General features: G+C 44.8%; 1 protein-coding gene across 2 annotated transcripts in view; it reads left to right on the forward strand.

Annotated features, from left to right (window-relative positions):
* LOC120536584 (serine protease 27-like) overlaps positions 1-27,149 on the forward strand; it is a 44,536-nt gene that overhangs the window by 13,033 nt on the left and 4,354 nt on the right. Inside the window, exons 3-6 of one of the 2 annotated variants that reach the window (XM_039764982.1) lie at positions 7,798-7,963; positions 19,790-19,862; positions 19,944-20,061; positions 24,658-24,827. In XM_039764982.1, the coding sequence (XP_039620916.1) occupies positions 7,798-7,963; positions 19,790-19,862; positions 19,944-20,061; positions 24,658-24,827 (527 nt within the window). Of the gene's footprint in view, positions 1-7,797; positions 7,964-19,789; positions 20,062-24,657; positions 24,828-27,149 lie in introns of both variants that reach the window. The other variant, XM_039764981.1, reaches the window with a different exon arrangement.

Here is a 27,149-nt window from a genome sequence, read left to right on the forward strand (position 1 = left end):
TGAGAAGACCACCCTGGCGCTGACTTCCCCATCCCTTTAGCCCTCCGGCACCCTGAGGCCACACGTGTCACCTGGCAATTGATTTAATGTATTGTGGGAGTGGCTAGAAAACAAATGATGTGCCATAGTGACAGTCACCGGGATCACCTTCAGTGTTATGAAGCTCGGTTTATTTCTCTGTCGTCCAACACACTGCCTGCTGTATGTTATTATTTGATGGGTGATCTGCTGTATGTTGGGTCCTCCCGTTGAGCTGACAGGAATGTCTCCTCATGTGTCTGAACTGCAGTGTCTTCTGCAGATACGCCATGGACAGATGTCCACCTCACTTATGTCTCTCCCTTTTTGCCTGGATTATGTCGACCCCTCCTTTCTTTTCAAAGGTCTCAACACCCTCAGAGTAGACCACCTGTCCTGGCCTTGTATCTCCCAGGTTGTAGTGTTGGTGTCACAAGCCTTTAGATTTCTTTTTTTAGGGTATCTTTATGATGTTTGTATTGTTGTGACCCTCCTTCAGACGGTCATACCACATGGAGTCCTGCCTTTATAGACCCCAATCACATGCCAATGTAGATGGGGGGGCCCTGAACTTCTCCAGGAGATGCAGGTTGGAGACCCTATCTTTTCCATATGATGTTGCAGACTTTCCTGAGACATCTCTGATGGATTCACTTGAGCTGCCTGATGTGATGACACCTCACTGTGGTAAATCAGTGTGATCAGGGCAAAAGCTCTGTAGGTGGCCATCTTGGTACTGAGTGTGATGCCTCATTCCTGCTTCTTATTGAGCCTGCCAAATACAGAGTAGCTTTGGTAAGGTGTAATCAAACAGACTTCATATACACCAATCAGCCAGAGCATCAGAACCATCTGTCTAATATCGTTTAGGTCCCCCTTGTGCCACCAAAACGGCTCTGACCCATCAAGGCACAGAGTCCATAAGACCTTTGAACATCAGTCAGTTAGTCATTTTCTAATGGAAGGACCAGGGAGACGCACACTCTGGGCATTATCTCCCCTGGATCACCAGATGGCAGTCCCCCTGGGTGGTTGTTGTGCCATGGATTTCCCACAAGGCATTTTGAGAGTTGGCGTTTGGTGGCTCAGCTCTGTTGGGTTCCAGGTATGACACCATGGGGTGCTGCCGGTACCGCTGAGCCCTACTTTGACTCACCCGGAAGTGCCTTTGGACCAGGCTTACAGGACACTGTACGTAATCCCAGGTGCAACATAAAAGAAACTGGCTGCCACAGCTCCAGAAGAACAGTGTGGTGGGGGGGGGGTTGTAAACTGATAGACAGAGAGAGGGAGGGAGAAAAAAGAAAAAAATTGTGCCGTGTTGACTGTGGTTGGAAATGATTGTGAGGTAAGCGTTTCCCACAAACCAATAAAAGCTTGTGTTTGAGCTAAACTTGTGTTTCTGTCTGTCTGTCTGGTTCAGGGAGTTGGAGCACCCCCTACAGTTCACAATACACACACCCATAAACACACACACACACTATGAGTGTGATACGGTTTGCATATTTATAGCTAGATATCCACAAAGGAAGAAAACGAGTCACTGATCTTAAAATAGTTTTTTATTCCTAAGTTTTTGGCAACCTGGCAAGTGTCTTCATTAGAGGAAAATGATTAGACTTTCAGGAATCAAAGCCAATATATAGCAAATGAAGGGTTGGGGATTAATAAGGTGTTGGTCGTAAAGTCTTTTTTTATTATGTGGATGTTCTTCTTTTCAAGCCTGCATACTGTATGCTGGGTTTGAGCCCAAGGGTCAGTTAATAGCATTTTCATTAGGAAGCCACGATTCTGGCACTCTTAGTGTTGGCCCTGACGCTATATATAACCCCGTGATACGTAATAAAGGGCAGACTGGCACTGAGATGGGTATCTGGCCATAAACAAGTTTGCTCTTGTAATCCGAGATTGGGGTGACAGCTCCCTATGTGTATGTGTGTACCTGTGGGCATTGATGTCATTGTCTCCGCTCCTGATGGCCTCCCTGTTGTCCACTTCCATTGAATTCTAATTTCTTTTGTTACCTTTGACTGTAGATGACACTGACTAAACAATGTGTGAGTTCATTCGTGTGAGTGATTGCGTGACCTTCCCTGCATTATGTCACCCTTTGTCACCTGCTAACATGTCTGTCTGGTTTTTGGTTTCGGGCTCCTCCTTCTTTTCTTCCTACCTGCTGTGTAATTAGCTCTGTTGAAACTGTAGACCTTTGTCGTGCGCAATTCATCATCCTGCCGTGTTTTTGAGGCCTTGTAGAATTAGCTGCCTGCTCCCTTCGTGTTTCCTCTGCCCCTGCTCGGTGTTTCACGTTGACATGCGGTGGCACCACCAGGTCACTTTCACAAGTGCCCGCTCTGGTCAGCTGGTCCTGTGGGTATTTCACGTTTACTTCTCTTCATAAGGCAAGACACACAATGCTGTGGCTTCTTCAGCCCCCTTCCTCTCTCATCAGTAACCCGGGTTCAAACAGATCCTCTCCTTCTCTCAAGCTTTAGTCAAAGGGGAAGTCGAAACTTTACAGAAGGAAAGAAAATGGCGGGTGATTATCTGAACCGGGAATGTACATGAAGGAGTTGCAAAATACAAAGTGTTTGGATAATTCCAAGCAAAATCATAGAGTGAAGTTAATTGTAAAGAGAGACGCAAAAAGTAAAATGAAATGAAGAAAACCAAAGTGAGGTCTGCTGTCTTATGTCGCACCCGGTAGGCTGGCATCCCAATTTAGCCCACCAGTATGTTTTTTTATTGTCGCGTTCATAGCTGCTAAAATTCTCTTTAAATACGATTGCAAAACTCACAAAGAAGACTGTTTGGGGAGGCTTTAAAGTGTTTTCAGAGTAGGAAACTGTTGATCCCTAAAGACCCCTTCACACTTCCATACTTTACCTGTGTGTTTTTTTTGTTTCTATTTTCCCACAGCAGTGACATCATAATCAATTAAATCAATTCTGTTTGTGCATCTTCCACAACACTGTGAAGGGTCTTAACAATGTGGCACGCTGCGTCTTTTCCAAATGGAGGTCCGTCACCGCGCCCCATCGTGTACATTACGCTGGTTTCTCCACAGGAAAATTGGGTATCCGGAAAGATGCTTGCCCGCCCCATCATGCTGTTACCTAGCAACCGACATTTCCTGCTCTCAATGCCTACAGATGAGGGTACACGTGCCCGAAAGCGCCATGCAGTGCCAAGTTTCATTTCCCTCTCCAACGCATCTCCACCGATTTACCAAGATCGCCTTAATATTTGGCAAAGTGGATATCGCATTACCAGGAGAATCGGAACGTGTCTGATGGCTCCATGAAGGGAAGTGAGGGTTTTTTTTGTGGAGATTTTAATTGAAATACTGAATGACCAGGCACAGCCCCATCGCCAGAAAATCTTGGGCCCCTGACAATTCTGACCGAGCCCCTGGGCCCCCTGGCTCCGTACTACGATCATTTTGCCTGCCAAGCTGATCGAGTGACGTGGCTATGCTACACTCAAGCTTGACGTCAATCATGTTGAAATTTCACACGACTGTAATTGAATTTTATATAATATTGTATTGCATGTCGCGTCTCATGATGCATGGAAGGTCTGGTAGCTCTGAATTCAAATCCCTAACAGAGCCCACGTATCTTTTTTGCAACATTTTTATTTCTGTATGTGTATCTCATGATATGATATCAATGGTCACAACTGCCCACCTTCGGACCTTAGCATCTGCATCACACACATTCGTGACGTGAATCACCTCATCTTTCAAATGACGTGACAGATCCTTTGGATATTTTGCTTCTAAATTTGCCCAAGAGTTTGAGATCTCCTCCGTGCTCAGGCTCCTAAAGTTTAAAATTGGACAAAAAAGGTGATCTGTGGTGTTCAGGCTTTCAAAACGCCCCCCCGGACGGTTCTGATATGAGAAACGTGAAATGGGGCCTCTTTAGGAATTCCAAGATCCAGAAGTAAAATTCAGATCATCTGCTTCTGCGTCCGATCCGTCACACTCAATGCGCCGTCTTGGTCTTTGGCAACGCCGACCTGATTTGAACACTGCAGGCATTTCCATTTCATTTGCTGCAGCTTGAACCTCCCACCGCTCGGGTGCCCTGACGGGTGTCATGGTTGCTGCCCCCCTGGCGGTGGCTCTGCCAGGCAGATGCATGCAGAATTAATGCTTACAGATAGAAATGTTTCTATGACTTGAATTTAGCTGGAAATGACACACCATTTGTGAAGAAAACACTGAGTTCGGCAGCAAATTTGGACGGGGATTGCGAGCTCGGGTCCCGTGCAAGTGACTTTTTGGGGTTGATTTGAGAGTTCAGGTCCCATGTGAGTGGCTTGGGGGGAGGAATTGTGAGTTCAGGTCCCATGCCAGTGGCCTTGGGGGGAAACTGCAAGTTCAGGTCCTGTGTGAGTGACTGGGGGGGGAATTGAGGTCAGGTCACATGTGAGTCACTTGGCGGATTGTGAGTTCAGGTCCCATGTGGGTGACTGGGGGTGGATTGTGAGTTCAGGTCCCATGCCAGTGGCTTTGGGGGGAACTGCAAGTTCAAGTCCCATGTGAGTGACTTTTACTTTAGGGGTGGGGGGGATTGCAAGTTCAGTTCCTGTATGAGTGATTTGGGGGTGTTGTGAGTTCAGGTCCTGTGTGAGTGATTTGGGGGCATTGAGAGTTCCAGTCCAGACTGTAAGGCAAAGCACACACTGCAAGGATGAGAAAACACCAATGAAGTCTGGGGGCACCGTGCCATCATTGTATAATCAACAGATTGAAACATTAAATCACAAAATTCAAATTAATTGTTGTTGTTTGATTTGAGAGGATCTTGATCCAGTTCCAAGATGGCGACAGGGCCGGTTTTCACTCGGGAGGACAAGAAGAGTCCAGTTTTGATGATCGGGAACCAGAAGTGATGTCATTAGGGTCAGGTGACTGTCATTCACTGCTTCTGCAGGGGGAGGGATAGAAAAGGAAATGGGCAACAGTGCCAACCTGTGGTTGAGAGGGAAACAACATTTATATGAGCCTTGAAATTTTCTCCCAAGTGCATGCAGATAGCGATCAAGACACATTCCTACTTGTGGCGTCCCGTCTGACCGACGCGCTGATGGTCTCCTAGTCAGTAGGTGACAGTTCATTGTCATAGCAGAGGAAGTGAGACTCTTCTGATGGAAGTAGAGTTGTGCTTGGAGAAGGTGGAGGTCCTAAAGCGGTAAAGTATGATAATCTCGTATGTGTGGGGGGTCCTACACGGTGAACGGATGCACTTCAAATATTTTGGCAGGTCCGTCTTGCACTTTGATGACCTGTTGCATCTTATTCAGCTTGCTCTTTCGTTGTTCTGCTGCCAACGTAACCAGCCGCTCATCCAAATTCATTACTTTGAATCCTCGGCGGCGGACCTGCAATGCTTCGTCGGTAGAAAAAATTCTGTAAACCCAGCACGTTTTTTGGACGTCTGTCATTTGTTGCCCCGCAGACACGTCAAGTATAAACCAGCCTTTAGTGTTTCAGGACTACATGGTGGGCCGTGATCCCTTGACCGTGTAGTTGTCCTTCAGCTAAGCCAGCGGTAGGTTGAACAACATTTAAATCAAAGAAAATCTCCCAGAATCCCAAAGGCTAAGGTTTCATCGACAGTTTTATTAAATGTTGGAAAATCCGCTCACATTGTGAAAATATGTAAAGGCTAAGCTGCTGTCTGATAGAAGACTGGAGGACCAGCTGTCCCCACGAGCTCCTGCGGCAGTGTGTGCAAGTGTCCGACTCTGGGACTCTCTAGATGCCATCCACTTCTGCTTTCTAATAACGACTGGTTTGACAGGATTTACCAGACTCACCAGTAAATGGTAGCCAAATTTTCAACAAGACTGGTGTGTTTTTTGTTTATGTTGGTTTGGTGGTTTGTAAAACTGAGCTCGTTATTCCATTTAATAGTTTTGTCAAATGCCACATGCCAGCGTTGCCTAATGACGAGTTCAGAGAGGCACAGATAAACAGTTTAAGTGTCAAACTTGGTATACTGAGCTAGTTGGACCGTAGGGGGGGCTTGTAAAGCACAGAGCCCACTTCTCATCCAGTCGGGGTGCTGTTCACATGGCTGACCGGGGAATCTCTACATAAACCTCTCCTGTTACCCCAATAATATGAAAGATTAAGTCTCGTGTGGCTTTAGTGACTTGTCCTCCTCTCTGTTGTTTATTTTTTTTTTCTCCCCCTCAGTATTAAAGGTCACAAACTTGAACCCGACAAACCAATCTGCCCCCCACCAATCTGACAGCACGGGGCTGCCAACTTTCACAGAATCCGTGCGTCCATCCCTCGTCTCTCTCTGTCCTTTTATCTGAACCCTCACTTGTTCTGTCACAGGGTCAGAGGGAGGAGTCAATCTGATCAGGGGTGTGGTGAGGGGAGGGTTCACATGACATGAAAGGCCAATCCATCACCAGGGAGATTTGATGTGGACTACGAGAAAATTTAGATCTCTGGGGGCAGCAGCAGTGATCGCTGAAATCTGCTTGTCACTCATGTAGTGCCTTTCCTGTACAATATGACTGTCTTCCTTCTCTCTAGTATATAGTAGCTTTCTATTTTATTGTCAGTTCTTTATATAGCGCCTTTCCTATCTATTGGTCCCTGTGTCCATTTTAGAGTTCTACTCCTATCTCTCTGCCTTTGTCTTGCCATCTGTTAGTGTGCTGTCTGAATGTCATATACTGTACAGTAATAAGAATACATGGTATTTATGTAGTGCCTTCCCTGTTACTCTGTATATCATTGTGTTTTTCATAAGTACTGGTCTGGCAATGATTAATATAGCGCCTTTACTATCTATCTGTCTAATATGTAGTGTGTTTCCTGTCTCTTTGCCTGTTATAAAGTGCCTTTCCTATCTTTCTTTTGTGCCACTGTCTGGTCTATCAAATCATGCTTTTCCTGTCTGTCTGTCTGTGTGCTTTTCCATGTGTTAAATATTAAAGGCGCTATATATCTGTCCATCTACTTGTCATAAAATGGTTTTCCTATCTATCAATTATATAGTGCCTGTTCTGTCAGTCTGTGTGTCTATTTTTTATGCAGTCTGTCTGTTATATAGTGCCTTGCCTTTCCTATCTGCCTGTCATTCTATTAAAGAGGCTCTTTTCTGTTTGTCTGTCCAGCTATTTGTCTATTATGTGGTGCTTTTTTTCTCTCATATAGCGCCTTTCCATCAATGATTTATCTAGTGCCTTTTGTGTCTGTCTGTCTGTCTGGTCTATCAAACAGTGCTTTTCCTATCTGCCTGTCTGTCTGTAAGCTTTTCCACATATTATATAGTGCCTTTTCTATCTGTCTGTCCATCTCTTTGTCATGTTTCTGTCAATTTTATAGTGCCTTTCCATCTGTTGCACAAGCCCTGTCATTCTGTATGTCTCTTTACTACAGGATGTCCGATTGCCTGTCTGTTATCTTGCGGTATTACTAGCTTTCAGTCATTTAGTGCCCTTTCCATCTATTATATAGCGCCTTTCCTTTGTACCTGCCAGTCTGTCTCCTGTATTATGCCAGTACATCTCTCTGTCTACCTCTTGCAAAGCATTTTAGTTTTGGCTAAATCAGAGCTGCTCACCTATCCATTCTGATGTAATTTAAACACTTCTGAACTACCGAAGGGACGTTTCTCAGTTTGGACATTTTGGGTTGTGTTCTGTGTGCGGCCCTCGCCTGATTGGCCGAGCTGTGTGCGGCCCTCGCCTGATTGGCCGAGCTGTGTGCCCACTGTAGTTAACCTTGCATTTTTTTGTTTTAAGATGACTGCGGTATGCCCGTATTCAGCAGTCGGATCGTGGGTGGCACGGCGGCCGTCAACGGAGCTTGGCCGTGGCAGGTGAGCCTTCACCTGGAAGGAAGCCACATCTGCGGTGGATCCCTCATCAGCAATGACTGGGTAATGTGTGCTGCCCACTGCTTTGAAGAGTGAGTACTAATACCTTGAAATGTCCGGTGCCACCTAGGGGTGGGGGGAACTCGTTGAGGACAAGAAGCTCTGGCAGGTTATTTTAAAAGGGCCATTTGGATGGTGTGAGAAGTTGAGGTCTGTCAAGTGAAACGTATGGCGTGAAGTGACTCAAAAGGGCAAGCCCTTGGAAATGTGGGCACCTTCTTCCAGACAGGACTGGCAGCTTTTATTTTGAGATCCGTCTTCCCAGCCCAGGATGATGTCCGTGTGCCTTTTTTTTTTTTTTTTAAACTGTGCTACACCATTTAGAAGAGGCAGGACACAACCCTCCTTGGGATGCCAGAAGATTCTATGTCACATGCCCTACACTCTTGTTTGTTCAGGTTTTCTGGTTCACTTCCTTACAATGTGTTATTGTCCTGTGCTGCAAGGACTCTGCCAAGCATTACAGGGGAAGACAAAATTGGAGGAAACTTCACACCAGCAGCCTTATATACCAATATAGGTACTGTAGGTGCTCCTGCCTGGGACATCCCATCCTAACAGGACAAGGAAAGGTAAAGAGAAAAGGTGTGTGTGGGGGATTCAGCAGATACTTAAGATGCAAAAATGTATTTTCTCCTAAACTTAAACTTGTGGCCCAAAGTTTTGAGGATGACCCAAGTGTTGGTTTTCACAGAGTCTGCTCCTTCAGTGTTTTTAGATCTTCTTGTCAGATGTTTCTGTGGTGTACTGAAGTAGAATTACAAGCAGTTCAGGAGTTTCAAAGGCTTTGATTGACAATGACATGAAGTTTATGCACAGAGTCCATATCTGTAGTGATGGCGCCTTCTTTCTTTTTCAAGACCTCTGCAATTCGCCCTGCCAGGCTGTCAACTTCTGGGTCAAACCCTGACTGATGGCAGCTGCCCATTCTTGCAGAATCAGAAATGGTGTGTTTTTGTCAAGCGCCACATCCCAGCCACCCCGCCATCTTGAGGATTGGCCACAAGATCTCAATGGGGTTAGAAGTCTGGGGAATTTCCTTGCCCACGGCCCCAAATGTTTTGTCCCCCGAGCCACTTAGTTGTCACTTTTGCCTTCTGGCCCGGTGCTCCATCATGTTGGTCACCAAGCTGCTCTTGGTTGATGTTGTGGTCCCGTTCTTTATTCAGGGCTGTGTTTTTAGGCCAAATTGGGAGTGAGAAGCAACCCCACATGACATGAATGGTCTCGGGATGCTTTACTGTTGGCGTGACACAGGACTGACGGTAGCGCCACTCGCCTTTTCTTTTTTCTGGATGCCCCAAACAATCAGAAAGGAGATTCATCCGAGACAATGACTTGACCCCAGCAGTCCAATCCCAGAATATCAGTCTGTCCCTGATGTTTTTCTTGGCTTCTTTGCTGCCCTTCTTCACACCCACCAGGCCATCATCCAAAAGTCTTTTCCTCACTCGCACCTGCCTGCTGCCATTCCTGAGCCAGTTTTGCCCTGGCAGTGCCCGCAGCTGAATCTGCTTTAGGAGACGCTCCTGGCGCTTTCTAGACTTTCTTGGGTGCCCTGACGCCTTCTTCACCTTCTATTGGAACTCGATCAGCATGACAGAGTGACCCCCAGTCTTATGTCCTCGTCGACCCACACACTCTCACTGAAGTGACATCAGCAGGTCCTCTTGTGGCAGGGCTGGCTTGCAGTCGAAATGAGTTCTTTAGGATGAAGTTCATTTTCATGGCAAGGAGGGACTTTGCAATTCATTGCGATTCATCTGATCCCTCTTCAGAACATTCTGGAGTCGATCCGAATTGCCATCAGAAAAACTGAGGCAGCAGACGTTGTGAAAATTCATATTTGTGTCATTTTCAAAGCTTTTGGCCATGACTGTACTACAAGGTGACAGAGTCCTGAGCTCACAACCCCGATTTCATTTGCGCTGATTTGAAAAATCTCGTGCTGCTCACTCCCTTAACCCACAAGACCACTCGGTTTAACATCCGCATTAAGAGTTTACAATCTGCCCTCCTTCATCTCAAATAGCTATGAACTTTGCCCTAAACCATAAAATCATAATAAGCAATCAAGCAAAGCGTCATAAAGCGAGGAGAACAAAAGGTGTAATAAACCAGAATGACTTCCAATGTAACACAATTTATGAACTTCAGCGGTATGGAGGGGTAGGGCTCTTGGCTGTCATGAGGATCCCCTCCACCCTGGCCTGACTTGCCTGGCACTCTCCGTGTACCTCACGCATGCTCTTCTCACGTCTGTCACTTTTCTCCGGCACCGAAATGCGAACCCTGTCAAGGTGGACACCACTGCAAAGCTCTTCACCGGCGTCGTTACCTCGACAGATACGGCCAGCCGTGCTGAATGGCGCTGCAAACCTTTTTACTTTCTCGCATACAAGACAATACAATACAAATTCATTATTGTAGAGCCCAAAATCACACAAGAAGTGCAGCAGTGGGCTTTAACAGGCCCTGCCTCTTGACAGCCCCCCAGCCTTGAATCTCTAAGAAGACAAGGAAAATCCTAGTAGGGAAAAAAAAAAATGGAAGAAACCTCCGGAAAGGCAATTCAAAGAGAGACCCCTTTCCAGGTAGGTAGATTAGGGTAAGCAATGGGTGTCAAAAAGGTGGTCAATACAACACGATACATTCTGCTACGTACTTCTGAAATTTTTGTGTAACAGTAGATGATATCCCATAATACGATTTGGATTTGTTTAGAGTCCTGGAGACCTCATCCATCAAGCTGCCTCCCCCTATTGGCCATTCCACAGCTGAAACAGTGTTGAGCCAACCAATCCGCTGCAAGGACCCCTCTATCTTACGATTCCTGCGATCCTTCATCAGGGATGACTTCACCTTAGGCAGGGAAAACCACTTGGCAGGTGGGCCGAGGCACCAAGTGCCACATTTGAGTACCGAGAAGAGAAACAGAATAGATGAGGGTTAGTAATAAATTATTAGTGCTAATGACTAACAACAGAGATGCAGTCTGTACAGTTAATCAGCAGCTCTAGTCAGGGTGTGCTAAACTGAAGTTGTGAGTCTTGAAAGCTGAGACTGAAGGGGCATCTCTTATAGTAGCGGGCAGACCACTCCACAGTTTAGGGGCCCTGTAATTAAAATCTCAACCTCCCACTCTTATTTTATATGTATGTGAAGTGTAGGGAATCGTCCAAAAATTCCATTTTGAGATTTTGATGAAACGTGATGTTTTAATAATAATAATAATTCTTTGCATTTATGTAGCGCTTTTCTCACTACTCGTTTTAAACCTCCCTGAGTCTGAAAAATATCATTTTTGGATTTAGATCTGTGTGTGTGTGTGTGTGTGTGTGTGTGTGTGTGTGTGTGTGTGTGTGTGTGTGTGTAAATATGATAACGTGAGTTCGCTTTCACTCCGGTCAACCAAATTTTGCATACAAGTATTGGGTACAAAACATTAACTGGAAGTGGTACTTTACCCACAACATTTCCTCAAAAATATATACATATTTAAAAAAAGTGATAATTTCATATCACATTATGGTAAAGCACCTCATTCTAAGCATTTTTTTGTCATTTTGAATTTTTTCAAAAAACGACCGATTTTCGAGATAACAATTTTCTGTTTGACGTTCAAAATGGCAATACATACATATTTGAGAACATTTTTGCTTTACGTAAATGAAATTTTGTGTACAAGTATTACATTGCACACATTACTAAAATCTCTTGGAACTAGTGACCCACTTCCGCTTACTGAAAGTGGTAAATTACCTGAGTTGTTTGCCAAAATATCATGGTAAATTTTCAATATAGGTATTACGGTAAAGCAAATCATTTTGGACCTTTTGTTATCTCGTTACATTTTCTCAGAAAGCATACAATTTTCAAGACAATTTCCATTTTTGATATTAAAACATGTGCATACCAGCAGTGAAACATGTTGCGTTGTGCCGTTACATTTGCATAAACACTTGGGGCCTCATGCATAACACTGTGTGTAGAATTCACACTATAACATGGCATACGGACAAAAGTGGAAATGTGCGTACGCACAAAAAATCCAGATGCATAAATCTGTGTGAACGCCAACTTCCACGTTCTTCCGCTCCATAAATCCCGGTCAGCGTGAAAAGTAACGCACGTGCAAGCGCCTGCTGTCCTGGCCCGTCTCATCCCAGAATTACGCCTCTTTGAATATGCATCTCAATATAAATAGACCTTAAGCTCAGCATTCTGTGAAAAGACAATGGCAAAAGCACAGGGGGGACATAGAAGAATTTCAGTGAATACCAAGTGGAGGCAAAGAAAAATGTACTATTTGTTGGTTTAAACAGTGGTATAAACGACAAAAGAAAGCTAATCGAGTGACATAACTCGAAAGCTCAAGTTCACAAAGTCGCACAGTGCCGGAAATAAAAAAAGTTGTCCGATATCAAAGTCGCTGTGAAAAGGCAAGTCATAGCCCACCGTCTGAGTGTCATATGAAAGCTTATTAGGGTACAGAGAAAAAAAAAAATAAATAAAAATAGGGACACAGTGAGAAAAAAGCATGAAATGTCAACTTTAATCTCGAAATTTCAACTTTAATCACGTAGTTTATTTTGTGATTAAAGTAGAATATCATAAACTTCATCTTAAAATCGTTTAATTAACCAGTTTCTCAAATCCCGTAACTGAAATAGCACGTTAAATGCTTTGTTTTGTATTTGATCTTCAATGTGCTGTATCTGTGTGAATCACTACGTGGTTCTTAAATGGGCTTTCTCTTCCTCCGACAGGACACAGAATCCATTACATTTGTGATATTACAGCTCTCTGAATAATTAAAATACTGAGATGTATACGTGATATCATTTTCATAATGATAGGAGTTAAAGCACGTTATTAAACATGGGAACACGGTGGCACAGTGATTGTGATGAGCTGGCACCCTGTCCAGTGATTGTTCCTGCCTCATGTGAGATGCTTGCTGCGCCGTGCGCAACCTTCAATGAAATACTTTATTATAGCAGTACTGTCTCTTTCAGACGTACTAATCCCCAATTCCTGTCCTTCCTTTTCTTTCTCCAAATACCCAATCGCCATCCAATCAGCTCTGTAATGGACGTTAAGCCATCTGTAAGCTGAGAATGCTGATTCTTCAACACTTTGAAGGAACATTGAAATATCTTCATAGTACATGTTTAATTATTCTATCCATCTATCTACCCATCCAGGGTCATGGGTCCCAGCAAAAATACAGCGCGAGACAGGAACAATACGTGAACGGGGCGCCAGCTCCTTGCTAGTGCAGCGACACCGTGTCCTCATGTTTAATTATTAACAATATAGATTGTTTAAATGATGTTAACATTTTATCTGTATAATATAATAAACATATTTTGCTGCATTTCATCTTAAAAATTATATCATCATCATATGTAAATATACACCTTATAAAGTGGCACAAGTTTGCAGTGAGGTGATTGTACTTATAAGTACAGACAGTTCTACAAGGAGCACTTGATGGACTGATGGAGTGCGTTTAGAGTTCTTAGGATGAAACCGTTTGTGAACCACAAGGTCCGTACAGGAAAGGCTCTGAAGCGTTTGCTGTATGGGGGCAGTTCAAATAGACAGCAGGACTGAGGCAGCGTATGCTTGATGCTGTATCCTGATAATTCTCTTTCCGATCAGCTGCTGTAGAGCTGTGATTCACACTCCGAAACAGTGATATAAATACTCCGAGTGGTGCAGTGAGTAATATCGAAAAAGATGATCCGCTGTGGCGACCCCTAATGGGAGCAGCTGGAAAGAAGAAGAAGACGGTGCAATGAGTGTAACAACGCTAAAGCAGTTATGGTATTTGGAATAGTCTGACCATTTTGTGAACCATTATATTGTTACAGGTTAAATTCTACTCGGATGTCATAAACTAATCTATTCTAATAAAAGGCAATGCCCTCACTCACTCACTCACTCATCACTAACTCTCTCATCACTAATTCTCCAACTTCCCGTGTAGGTAGAAGGCTGAAATTTGGCAGGCTTATTCCTTACAGCTTGCTTGCAAAAGTTAAACAGGTTTCATTTCGAAATTCTACACGTAACGGTCATAACATTCGATAACAGTCGACAACATCTGCCATGTTGAACTTTCTTATTTACGGCCCCATCTTCACGAAATTTGGTAGGCGGCTTCCTGCGCTAACGAAACCGATGTACGTACTTATTTGGTGGTATGACACCACTGTCGGCCGCCATATTGAACTTTCCAACATCACTAATTCTCCAACTTCTCATGTAGGTAGAAGGCTGGAATTTGTCATGCTCATTCCTTACAGCTTACTTACAAAAGTTAAGCAGGTTTCATTTCGAAATTCTACGTAGCGGTCATAACGGTCAACAATGTCAGCCATGTTGAACTTTCTTATTTATGGCCCCATCTTCACGAAATTTGGTAGGCGGCTTCCCTCGCTAACTTGAAACCAATGTACGTACTTATTTTAGCGGTATGACGCCACTGTCGGCCGCCATATTGAACTTTTCAACGGTCTTTGTTACTTATGGGCCCATCTTCAAGAAATTTGGTAAGCGGGTTCCCAACGCTAACTGAATCCTACTTACGTACATATATCGTCCATAGCCTGCACCTCGGTAACCATGTGAGGTGGTGTTGGGTCCCCATCCCAACGCCTCCCACGTTGTTGGCTGCCTGCCTATATAAGGCCGTCCGTCGCTCCAGTCTCTTCATTCCCTTCCTTGCTTCGCCACGGATTCACGTCTCCTGCTAATAACTGCAGCCTTTTATTTAATCCACAGCTTCTCTGCTGTTTTATTGTTCATTTATTACGATTATAGTTGTTGTGTAGGTATTTTAGACTTACTTTACATTGTTCAGATACCCATTTCCTTTATCATTCCAACTGTACCCCATTAACATGTCTATCGAGGTGATCACCATCGATCAAAGAACTGTCACTTACTGAGTGGTTTCCATGCCGGAGATGGCGCCTGCCTTTTCCATTCTCTGTGTTACATATTGCACGGCCATATCAGGCTCACTCTTGATATCCATTGTGTCTTATGTATTGAATGACTGACAGGTTCAAGGTGTGGACTGATGACGGTACAGGAGATAATTAGACTACACAGGAGCACTAGAAGAGTCAAATGCTTAAGCCCTTCACCTATGGATCTGCATGTGAGTTGATGGCTGCCGCTGAATTGTTCGGTTGCGCTTTCAAGTGTACTGAAATGGCCAAATATTTTACACCTTTGGACAACCGCCAATGCCTCTTAAACATCTTAGATTAACAGGTGACGATTTCAGTAGTGGACACTTTGATGTTTATGAATGTTTAAACTCTCAATAGCTGGATGTGAAGTTATTGATGAAACTGGTTGTGTGCTTACAACGCTTGACAGATGCGAATGTCACTTCAACACAAGTCCTACAAATACTGTCGTCATTGAAACAAACCATGAAACTCAAACCGATTATGACAGCAGCAATCCAAGCTGTGAGATTTGAAACAGGATTGCTTTTCACATGGCCAACTGTACGTTACATGCTCAGAGTAAGCTCAGCGCACAGCTTGGTCATATTACAACCGGAGGGCCGAACTGACAATGTGGTATACAAAGAGATCCTTTAACAAATAATTATTGGTATATTTTCCCTCAGTTTAAAAAGGTTTAATTTTCTTCATAATAAAAATTTTAAGGCAATACTTAGCGCCGAAGCTAAGCGGTATTTTGCTAGTAAACAATATGCGGTTAATTTCAATGTATAAAATAAAGCTGTGTCAGGGACGTTGATCTAAAACGAAAGGGAAACCACACAGGAGCAGCAACACTGCTCTGACGCTGGGTGCTGCCTGTTTGCAAAACTTGCGTACACCAGGGATTGAGCTACCGTGGAAATGTGCGTGGCTTTACGCCAAGTTTAGGTTTTATACATTGCGATTTGAACGTGGAAACGTTCTTACGCTAACATTTTGTGCATACGCACCATTTATACATGAGGCCCTGGCGTTTACCATAGCAGGTCCTGCATCGGTACTGCAAACTGCCGCCTTGCAGATCTCTGTAACATGTATTCATCACCAATTTAAAAAATATATATACTGTATTTATCTTATTATTTTACTGGAAATGCCTACCTATATTCTTGCACTCTTTGAAAACAATGTTTATATTACGAGTGACTAATGAGATAAATAGTTATTAATCTATTGGTAACACAGACAAAAGAAATCTAACAAATCTTAGAGCAGTGGAGCCCTCCATTGTCAATTGTAATTATTTTAACCAGCCGAGTGCACAGTTGTTGACGTGCGGCCGTTTCTGTGTAGCCAGTAGTTATCATTTCTTGTACTGACAGCTTTTATTTAGTCGTATTCGCCATTATCAGTCATTTTGTCAGTTCACGCTAGTGAGTCGGCAGCATGTTATTCTTCTGCACAGAAGGCTTTATTTATTACACCACCGTTTTCTTTTGTATTGCGAGGTTTTACCTTTTATAGGTGAACAGGATTTACCTTCTGTATGTGGTCATTTTCAATTTATTTATAATGCAAATATTTTATTCATGTAGCTGCAGATTCTGATTTATTCACCTGTATTTTAATAATTGTTCAATATATTATTGATTTGATTTGTTGCTGATAGTTGTTTAATGTACATAATAATATCAAAATATAATCATTGTTTTGCAGTTTACGCCTCAAATATCCAGCCCACATTTGAGTAAACGAGAAAGTCGAGGGAGACCACCCTTGATTTTTGAACCTGCAATCCAAGCCGGTCAGCACCCAGTTGGAGATTAATGTTAGAACTCCATGACTTTTTTTCCATTTGGTTGCAGTCAACAATCAAATCTTCCCTGCCATTCCCTTTGACCTTGGCATTGCTGGAGCTGTTCTCAGATGGGGTGGAACCTTCGCTTCGGGCCATGGGATGGCACAGTGATTGTGATGAGCTGGCACCCTGTCCGGTGATTGTTCCTGCCTCCTTGTGCCGCAACCTTCAATGAAATAGGAGAGTCTGTCCTTTCAGGCGCTCTCTTATTCTATGTTAATTAATGCACCCTTTTATTGTGTCTTCTATTTTTCTATTCATTTTGCAAAGCACTTTGAGCTACATTTTTTTGGTATGAATATGTGCTATATAAATAAATGTTGATTGATTGATTGATTGATTGAATTCCTGTCCTTCCTTTTCTTTCTCCAAATACCCAATCGGTAATGGACGTTAAGCCATCTGTAAGCTGAGATTCTTCAACACTTTGAAGGAACATTGAAATATCTTCATGGTCAGGGTCTCTCCGTGAACGGGCCAGCTGCTTACACCACTTCAATAGGTTCTGCCATCCAGTCCAATGGATTCTCATGTGATAGTTATGCAGGAGCGCTGTGACCATCAGTGCTCTAGAGGATCAAAATCTTGGCATCTCTCTGTGATCTCTCAGTCTCCAAGATGGCCCTCCTTTGTGTATGGGGCAGTTCAAATAGACAGCAGGACTGAGGCAGCGTATGCTTGATGCTGTATCCTGATAATTCTCTTTCCGATCAGCTGCTGTAGAGCTGTGATTCACACTCCGAAACAGTGATATAAATACTCCGAGTGGTGCAGTGAGTAATATCGAAAAAGATGATCCGCTGTGGCGACCCCTAATGGGAGCAGCTGGAAGAAGAAAGTCTGACCATTTTGTGAACCATTATATTGTTACAGGTTAAATTCTACTCGGATGTCATAAACTAATCTATTCTAACACCAGTCACCTCCATTCAGCTCACTCCCATTATCACTAATGCTTGCCAACTTCCGTGTAGGTAGAAGTCTGAAATTTGGCAGGCTTATTCCTTACAGCTTGCTTGCAAAAGTTAAACAGGTTTCATTTCGAAATTCTATGTGTAACGGTCATAACGGTCAACAATGTCACCCATGTTGAACTTTCTTATTTATGGCCCCTGCAGCACCAATGTACGTACTTATAGCGGTATGACGCCACTGTGCCGCCATATTGAACTTTTCATCTTTGTTCTTATGGGCCCATCTTCAAGAAATTTGGAGCGGGTTCTCAACATTAACTGAATCCTACTCGGTACATATATCGTCCAGCCTGCACCTCGGTCACAGTGTGAGGTGGTGGCGCCTCCCCCATCCCACGTGTTGGCAGCCTGCCTATATAAGGCCGTCCGTCACTCCAGTCTCTTCATTCCCTTCCTTGCTTCGCCATGGGATTCACGTCTCCCTGCTGATAACTACAGCCTTTTTATTTAATCCACAGCTTCTCCGCTGTTTTATTGTTCATTTATTACGATTATAGTTATTGTGTAGGTATTTTAGACTTACCTTACATTGTTCAGGTACCCATTTCCTTTATCATTCCAACCGTACCCCATTACCATGTCTATCAAGGTGATCACCATTGATCAAAGAAGATTGACAGATCTTAGATTGACAGGTGACGATTTCAGTAGTGGACACTTTGATGTTTATGAATGTTTAAACTCTCAAAAGCTGGATGTGAAGTTATCGATGAAACCGGTTGTGTGCTTACAACGCTTGACAGATGCCGAATGTCACTTCAACACAAGACCTACAAATGCTGTTGTAATTGAAACAAACCATGAAACTCAAACCAATTAGGACAGCAGCAATCCAAGCTGTGAGATATGAGACAAGATTACTGTTCACATGGCCAACTGTACGTTACATGCTCAGAGTAAGCTCAGCGCACAGCTTGGTCATATTACAACCGGAGGGCCGAACTGACAACGTGGTATACAAAGAGATCCTTAACAAATAATTATTGGCATATTTTCCCACAGTTTAAAAAGGTTTAATTATCTTCTTAATAGAAATTTTAAGTTCATATCCTTAATGCCAGCCCACCAAGTAGCAGCTCTACCAGGGGGTGGGCAAAGTCATTCCTGGGGGACCACGGTGGTTGCAGGTTTTTGTTCCAACCCAGTCGCTTATTGCTCTGTAACACTTGTGCTTCATTTTAGTGGTGGTGCCCGTTAAGATTTTGAACACTTCTTGCTTATTTTAGTCATAAACAGTTGTATTCTTTGTTTTAATTGCTCCTTATTAGCAATCAAAATGTCAAAGAAATGGCGAAGCAGTTAACCATTTCACTTGTTTCCATGCGTATTTATCGTGCACTACATTTAATTAAATACTTGGAAGGAAAGTGAAGCGAAAAAAAGTGAAGGACTGAGAGTTCCGTGTCCATTTTAGACTTCAAGTCATTTGGATGAGATCCTTAGAAAGGGGAAGAAAATTGAGGATATGAGAATGAGCTGGCATGGCAGAGTTAAAGTGCCAACAAGCCGGGAGATTCAGTTATTGGCTGGGATTGTCTTCTAATGAAGCAACTGAGTTGGAACAAAAACCTGCAGCAAGTGTGCCCCCCAAATCCACCCTTAGCCATACATAGGTGAAGACACTTGTGATGTCCTAGGCTCCTTCTCACCCACTCGGGTCTCCTGATGAGTGCCATCTAGTGATGCCACCTCTGGTTGGCTTTTAAATCTCAATCTGGACTCCTTTCATGTGCAACTCCTAGCTGGTGGGACCAGGTGCCCACCGCCCTTTGTGTTAAAGAAGCATCTGAAGACTTTCTGTTGTTCTGAGAATGTCTGTCACATTGAGAATGGCTTTTAAAAGTTCTTGTCACTAAGGAAGATGACAGAGTCTTGTGTTAACTCGGTGTGCTTTAGAGTTTTTTATCCGTGGTGGTCAGTTTTGTCCCCTTGTCCCATCCCCAATCAGTCCCTCAAGCTCAATTATTCAATTATGTTGACCTAATTTGTAAGTTTGCGTTGGATACAAACATCTGCTAAGCTGACCTTCCCCTACTACTTCTTCTCTTTCAGCACCCTCAACCTCTCCTTGTATCAAGTGTACTTGGGCCTTTACTACAATGTGGACCCGCCGAGCTCCAGCACGGTGATTCGCAAATTGGCCAACGTGTTTGTGAACCCAAATTACACTTCAGCTGAACAAGGACATGATATTTCTCTCTTACAGCTGGATCAGCCGGTCAGCTACACGGATTACATCCTCCCGGTGTGCCTTCCAAGTGCCACCTCAGACTTCACGGGCCAGAACTGCTGGGTGACTGGATGGGGTTACGTCCAAGAAAATGGTAAGTGGATTTGGGTCCCAAAGGGATCAGGGGCTCTTTTGGTATCTTCACCGTTGGAGGTTTAGCTTCCACTATGAGATTCCTGGTTGATCTTTTCCTTTTCCTGATAATGTAACCTCCCCACAGTTCTATATGTGACCCATCATGGTACAGTGCCATTGGATGTTGGCGAACTGGTCAATATGCCCACTTAACCTAGGGAGGTGGGGAATTGGCGTTGTTGCAAGTGGCACGACGGAGTGTTGAACTTCCTAAATATTAAGGTGTTTCAGTAGGGAAGCGGTGCCAAGCAGTTGTCAACAATTTGAGATGAGGGAGACCCATGGGATTGCGTGTGTGTGAGTGTGTGCGAGCGTGAAAGAAGGCGGCCGTGCTACTAGTACTATCGCCGTGTAGCTGTGCTTCTTTGCAATGGACTCCCAGCAACCCTGGAAGTAAGAAACATCGCAAGGAGCCATGAGATACAGAAAGGATCGCAATCGTCTGTCTATTTGTTTCAACTCTTTGCCCTCAATTGGATTACAAATGCCATCTTGGATTACAGTTTTTTTTATTTCTGGATTTCTGTTCCCGTCCTGTTCACGTGATTTCGTCATAGTTGGATACGTCTGCGTCCGGTAGCCGAGAGGGGTAGGTAGGGCTGAGTGAAACGGGATGAACACCACCAGAATCCTGGCAATGCTGCCATCTTGTGCGGTGGAGCGCTCAACCCGTTAGATAGATAGATACTTTAATCCCAAGGGGAAATTCACATAATCCAGCAGCAGTATACTGATACAAAGAAACAATATTAAATTAAATAGTAATAAAAATGGAAAAAATAAAAAATAAAAAAAGCAGACAATAAGTCTGTAATGTTAGCATTTACTCCCCCGGGTGGAATTGAAGAGTCGCATAGTGTGGGGTCTCCTCAGTCTGTCAGTGGAGCAGGACGGTGACAAAAGTCTGTCACTGAAGTTGCTCCTCTGTCTGGAGATGATCCTGTTCAGTGGATGCAGTGGATTCTTCATGAATGACAGGAGTTTGCTCAGCGCCCGTCGCTCTGCCACAGATGTTAAACTGTCCAGCTTTACTCCAACAATAGAGCCTGCCTTCTTAACAAGTTTGTCCAGGTGTGAGACGTCTTTCATCTTTATGCTGCCACCCAAGCACTCTACCGTGTAGAACCGTCTGGTAGAACATCTGCAGCATCTTACTGCAGATGTTGAAGGATGCCAACCTTCTCAGAAAGTATATTCTGCTCTGTCCTCTCTTGCACAGATCATCAGTATTGGCAGTTCAGTCCAATTTGTCATCCAGCTGCACTCCCAGGTATTTAAAGGTCTGCACCCTCTGCAAAGTCACTTCTGATGATCACGGGGTCCATGAGGGGCCTGGGCCTCCTAAAATCCACCACCAGCTCCTTGGTGTTGCTGGTGTTCAGGTGTAAGTGGTTAGAGTCGCACCATTTAACAAAGTCTTTGATTAGCTTCCTGTACTCCTCCTCCTGCCCACTCCTGATGCAGCCCACAATAGCAGTGTCATCAGTGAACTTTTGCACGTGGCAGGACTCCAAGTCATATTGGAAGTCTGATGTATATAGATTGAACAGGACCGGAGAAAGTCCAGTCCCCTGCGGCGCCCCTGTATTGCTGACCACAATGTCAGACCTGCAGTTCCCAAGATGCACATATTGAGGTCTGTCTGTAAGATAGTCCACAATCCATGCCACCAGGTGTGAGTCTACTGCCATCTCAGTCAGCTTGTCTCTAAGGAGCAGAGGTTGGATGATGTTGAAGGCGCTAGAGAAGTCCAGAAACATAATTCTTACAGCACCACTGCCTCTGTCCAGGTGGGAGAGGGATCATATAGAGCATATACATGATGGCATCCTCCGCTCCCACCTTCTCCTGGTATGCGAACTGCAGAGGGTTGAGGGCGTGGCGGACCTGTGGCCTCAGGTGGTGAAGCAGCAGCCGTTCCATGGTCTTCATCACATGTGACGTCAGGGTGACAGGCTGGAAGTCATTCAGCTCACTAGGACGTGATACCTTTGGGACTGGGGTGATACAAGATGTTTTCCAAAGCCTTGAGACTCTCCCCTGTTCCAGGCTCAGGTTGAAGATGCGCTGTAGAGGACTCCCCAGTTCCAACGCACAGGCCTTCAGCAATCGTGGCGATACATTAACCAGTTGTGAATAGTCATGAGGTGCCCACACAGCGCCTTGAGCATGGGTAAGTCGCCATATGAATAAAAATATATTATAAAGTGACGTCTCCTCCCGTCACTCAAGAACAATTGGAACTTTTCTTGATTCCCCGTTTTTGGTCACCCATAGCCATCTCTCCGTCTGGTTTTCTGCCTTTGGGCGCTCGCCTCATCACCTCACTTCTTCCTTCTTTTCCGGCTGATCCTCCTCTCATCTCGTCTCGTCAGCACAGAGGATTCTCTTCAGGAGTAATTGCTGCTAAAACTAATCCTGGCCTCCGGCTGGAGAGAAACTCTGCCTCTCCTTAATCCCATGGAACTGATCCCTCTATGAAGTGATTCTTCTTGACTACTTGGCTAATGAAAATATGAATGTCTGGCAGGCTGTCATTTAGACTGATGAGGTGTAAACTCGGATCATATTTTTTTTCCCTGTAACTGATAATTAACAAAAGGAAATGGGGGGGGAAAAAAAAAATAAGACTGGTCAGGGTTTAGAGTTTTCCAAGAATGCCATCCAATGAGGGGCTCTCAAAGTTATTAGGGTATCGGCTTTAGAAGCTTTGTGTTTTTTACTGCTATGTTTAAGCCCGGGGCCTTAATCATTTTAGACTGATTACAATAACAATTGTTTCTGTTCATATTATTATAATTGTGTTCGTTTAAGCATTTCCTGTCAATTTAATTGATTATTTTGCTTCTCTGCAGTTAATCATGCTCACCTACTTCCTGTATTTTGTGGGTGGACCCCGCCCCCCCGGGGTGGGACTACCCTGTTCATCACAGATAGGGACCGCCCCCAGCCCATAAAAGGCAGGCTAGGAAGTGAGTGGCTCCCACTGAGTGAGCTCTTTGGAGATTTGGGACGACTTTAGTTTGAACGAAGGTCTTTGAGAAAAGTGTGCCGGCAGATTTGCATTGGTCACTCCTTCTGTTTCCCCCTGTGCTGGCGTCCACAGCGTGGCCATTTTTGATAGGCGTTCTGGGGTCCACGTGGCCAGCAAACCAAAACTAGCATTCAGTGAAGACATTGGCCAGAGGATGAATGGGGCGGTTCAGCGATGTGCTTCATTTCTGATGTGGTCCCAGTACAAGATCTGAAGGATCCGCTGGGTGCACCGTTGCTGGAACGTACTTGGGCATTTTAATGATGGTGCAGAACACCAGTGAGAGTCCACCTAAAATTAGGAAACCATTTGGTTTGCACAAATCTGTTGCAGTCTATTCATTGATATTTATTGAGCTTGTTAACCCCAAGCCTGACTCGGGCTTAAAATTCCAGGTAATTACGGGTGAGCCCGAGTCAGGCTTGGGGTGACACGTAATGACCTGCTTTAGAGTGTTAAGCTCAAATAAGTCTCGGTGGGTGACCTCTTCTGAAGAACGGGTGGTATGGCTGCTGACCTGCAACGCCACAACGGCAGCGTCGATCATGCAGGCCAGACACTGTCATGCTACCTTCTCGTGCGCAAGCAGCAGAGAAACATTTCACAAAAAATAAATCTTTCGATGCACGCTCAATAGCGCCGAAATGTGTGTTGGTGACTGTTTCGAAAGCATGTCACATGAAGAACGTGCACCAAATCTGCACCCGTACAGCGCTGGTCCCTCGACATTCCTGTCCTACTGTGATTATGTTGAGGTTTTAGTGTTTACTGCATTTCTGTTCGGCGGACGGCCAGGAAGGACCCCGGGGGGGTGGAGAGTAACCTCCCCTGGAACGCAGACCCCCCTGGCTGGCAGCAGGGCCACAGGTTTCAAGCACGGAAGCTCAGCCCTGCTGGGGTCTGTGGCCCGAGCCCTTTGATGCAGAATTTCCACCCCACCCGGGAGTTCTGCCGGAAGAAGGTCAGCGAGCACCTGGGGGACTTCTGGGTGCCCGATTTATAAGGGACCGGCCGCCGCTACTCCGATAGCCAGAGTCGGGAGGAAGAGTGGAGAGAAGAAGAGAAGAGGAGGACTGCGTTTGTGTAGTGTGGTGTTGTGTGCTTGAGCTGGGCTGTACATTTAGGAAACCAGGAAAAGCATTTCCCACCTTAAAGAGGAAAAAATAAAAGCGTGTGTGCTGAACTTGTGTCCGTGTCTGTCTGTGTTGGGGTTTTGGCAGGAGGAGCGCCCCCTAGTGGCCATATCTGTTACACACTTCTTGTTATTAAATGGCTTGTTTTTCCAGAGGTAGACAGAATGCCAAAGGGGAGATGGCTCCAAATAAAGGTTTGTCCTAGGACAGTCATCCTGACGGTTTATTGCACCGAAGAAGCGTTTTGCCACCTTTTATTTCTAAGCGCGTATGCTGCAGAACAGAGTGGCTGATCTGCTCTGTTTGTCACTCTCATCTGTTTGGTTTGCTCGGCAAAATTCCACTAAAGTTACCTTTTTTTTTTTTTTGTGTGTGTTTTTTTCCTAAGTTCCTCTTGCAAGTCCAGATGCTCTTCAGCAAGTTCAGGTTCCGATAGTCAGTAACCAGCTTTGTGATATGATGTACCACATCGGCACAGCGATCAGTCTCAGCAGCCAGATCATCCTAAGCGACATGATGTGTGCAGGTTACTCCCAGGGAGGAAAAGACTCGTGCCAGGTAAGGAGCAAAACCGTCCCGGATGGCGAGCGGAGACATCTGCTGGATCCTCGAGTTTTGTAACATAAACCTGGCGAGGTGTGAAAGAAAGCTGGTCCTGTAGTGCAGACTTTTCTTCATAGGAGCAGTGAAAATGTGACCGTGTGCTGTTTACGTTGGGTTTCTGTTGTTGTCCGTCTTCCTTCCAAAGCCATACGAGCAGGAGTAGTACTAATAATAATCAGAGTAATTCTTGACGTTTATATAGCTCTCTCCTCGTAGGGGATGTGAACACACACCTGTGTGTAGTAAGGGGAGTTTGAATGTTAGCCGTGCCTTGTAGACTTTAGAACTGGGCACCAGGTTGGCAAGAGGATCGGATAGGGGCAAGACCTGACAGAAGACCCGAGATGGGTCCAGCTGCAGACCTCCACTGGAGAGCCAATCGGATTGTGGGCTTTTCTCGTCTGGTTTACTCGACTTGAGCCCACTAACCCTAACCATAGTGTAACCACTGACGTATAATACAACATAATACAATGTACATTGTTGTATAGCTCAAAATCACACAAGAAGTGCCGCAGTGGGCCATGCCTCTTGACAGCCCCCCAGCCTTGGCTCTCTAAGAAGACGAGAAAAACTCCCAAAAAAACCCTTGTAGGGAAAAACTGGAAGGAACCTCCGGAAAGGCAGTTCAAAAAGAGACCCCTGTCCAGGTAGGTTGGGTGTCAAAAAGAAGGGAGACAATACAATACACAGAACAGAACAAATCCTCAATACAGCATAATAAAAAATATTACAAGTACGGAGCAGAATTTAACAGTAGATGATATCCCATAATATGATTTGGATTTGTTTAGAGTCCTGGAGACCTCGGCCATCAAGCTGCCTCCCCCTATTGGCCATTCCACAGCTGAGTCAGCGCTGGGCCAGCCAATCCGATGACCGGACCCCTCTTTCTCATGATTCCTGTGATCCTCCATCAGGGATGACTTCACCTTAGGCAGGCAAAACAACTTGGCAGGTGGCCCGTGGCACCAAGTGCCACATGTGAGTACCGAGAAGAGAAACAGAATAGGTGAGGGTTAGTAACACATTCTAACTATCATCTTACTTATGTTTTAATGCTAACAGCAGAGATGCAGTCTGCACAGTTAATCAGCAGCTCTAGTCAGGGTGGGCTAAACTGAAGTCGTGAGTCTTCGGCTGGGATTTAACTCTTTGAGGGCTGAGTATTTTTTCCAAAAAACTCAGTTTTCTGAAAAGCACACAAAGCAACAGTTTCACACATAAGTCAACATAAAACGTCTATTGCTATGTGCTGTGGTTGCTGATGGCGCATATTCGGCATCTCTGGAAGCCGCGTCTGTGCAGGGGCACCTCGATGGCCAGCAGGAATGCACCGTGGACTATCTGCCTTAGCACAGCAGGTGGGCGGCGGTGGCATTCGCAGTGTGACGCAATATAGTTTGTACCTCATACATGTTATCATAAGTGGTGGTCCTCCCAGGTAAACGCAGCTACGCAAACGTGTTCAACACTACGATCAACTGGGCACCGATCAGCTGATGCTAGAACCTCACATTAGTATTCGATGTCCATCACTTGCATCAAACTCCAAGTCTGACCAGTCGGAGCCCGATTCAGCGATAATATGTAAAACATCCATGGCGTATTTAGTCTCTCTCTCCAGATGTCCATGCCATTTTAGAGGTTGTTTGCTCTTCGCTACTCACACAGGGAATTACAGTTAAATCAACAAAGCTACTTCATTTTCTTTCTAGCAAAGAGAGTCAAACCTAAAGGTAAGGGTGAGTTTTGTTGCAGTTTACAGCTGATTACCATCCTCTACCCCTGAATTTTGAAAAAAGTCAACATCAGCCCTGAAAGAGTTAAAGGCTGAGACTGAAGGGGCATCTCTTATAGTAGCAGGCTGACCAGCCCACAGTTTATGGGTCCTGTAACTAAAAGCTTGACCTCCATCCATCCATTATCCAACCCACTATATCCTAACTACAGGGTCACGAGGGGGGGTCTCTGCTGGAGCCAGTACCAGCCAACACAGGGCACAAAGCAGGAAACAAACCCCGAGCAGGGCACCAGCCCACCACAGGGCACCCACACACTAGGGACAATTTAGAATCATCAATGCACCTAACCTGCATGTCTTTGGACTATGGGAGGAAAACCGGAGTACCCGGATGAAACCCACGCAGACACGTGGAGAACATGCAAACTCCACGCAGGGAGGTTCGCTTCCCGGGTCTCCTAACTGTGAGGCAGCGGCACTACCACTGCGCCACCGTGCCACCAAAAGCTCGACCTCCCACTGTTGTTTTATTA

Source organism: Polypterus senegalus, chromosome 10, assembly GCF_016835505.1.
Source record: "Polypterus senegalus isolate Bchr_013 chromosome 10, ASM1683550v1, whole genome shotgun sequence".
In the NCBI taxonomy this organism is placed as follows: Eukaryota; Metazoa; Chordata; class Cladistia; order Polypteriformes; family Polypteridae; genus Polypterus; species Polypterus senegalus.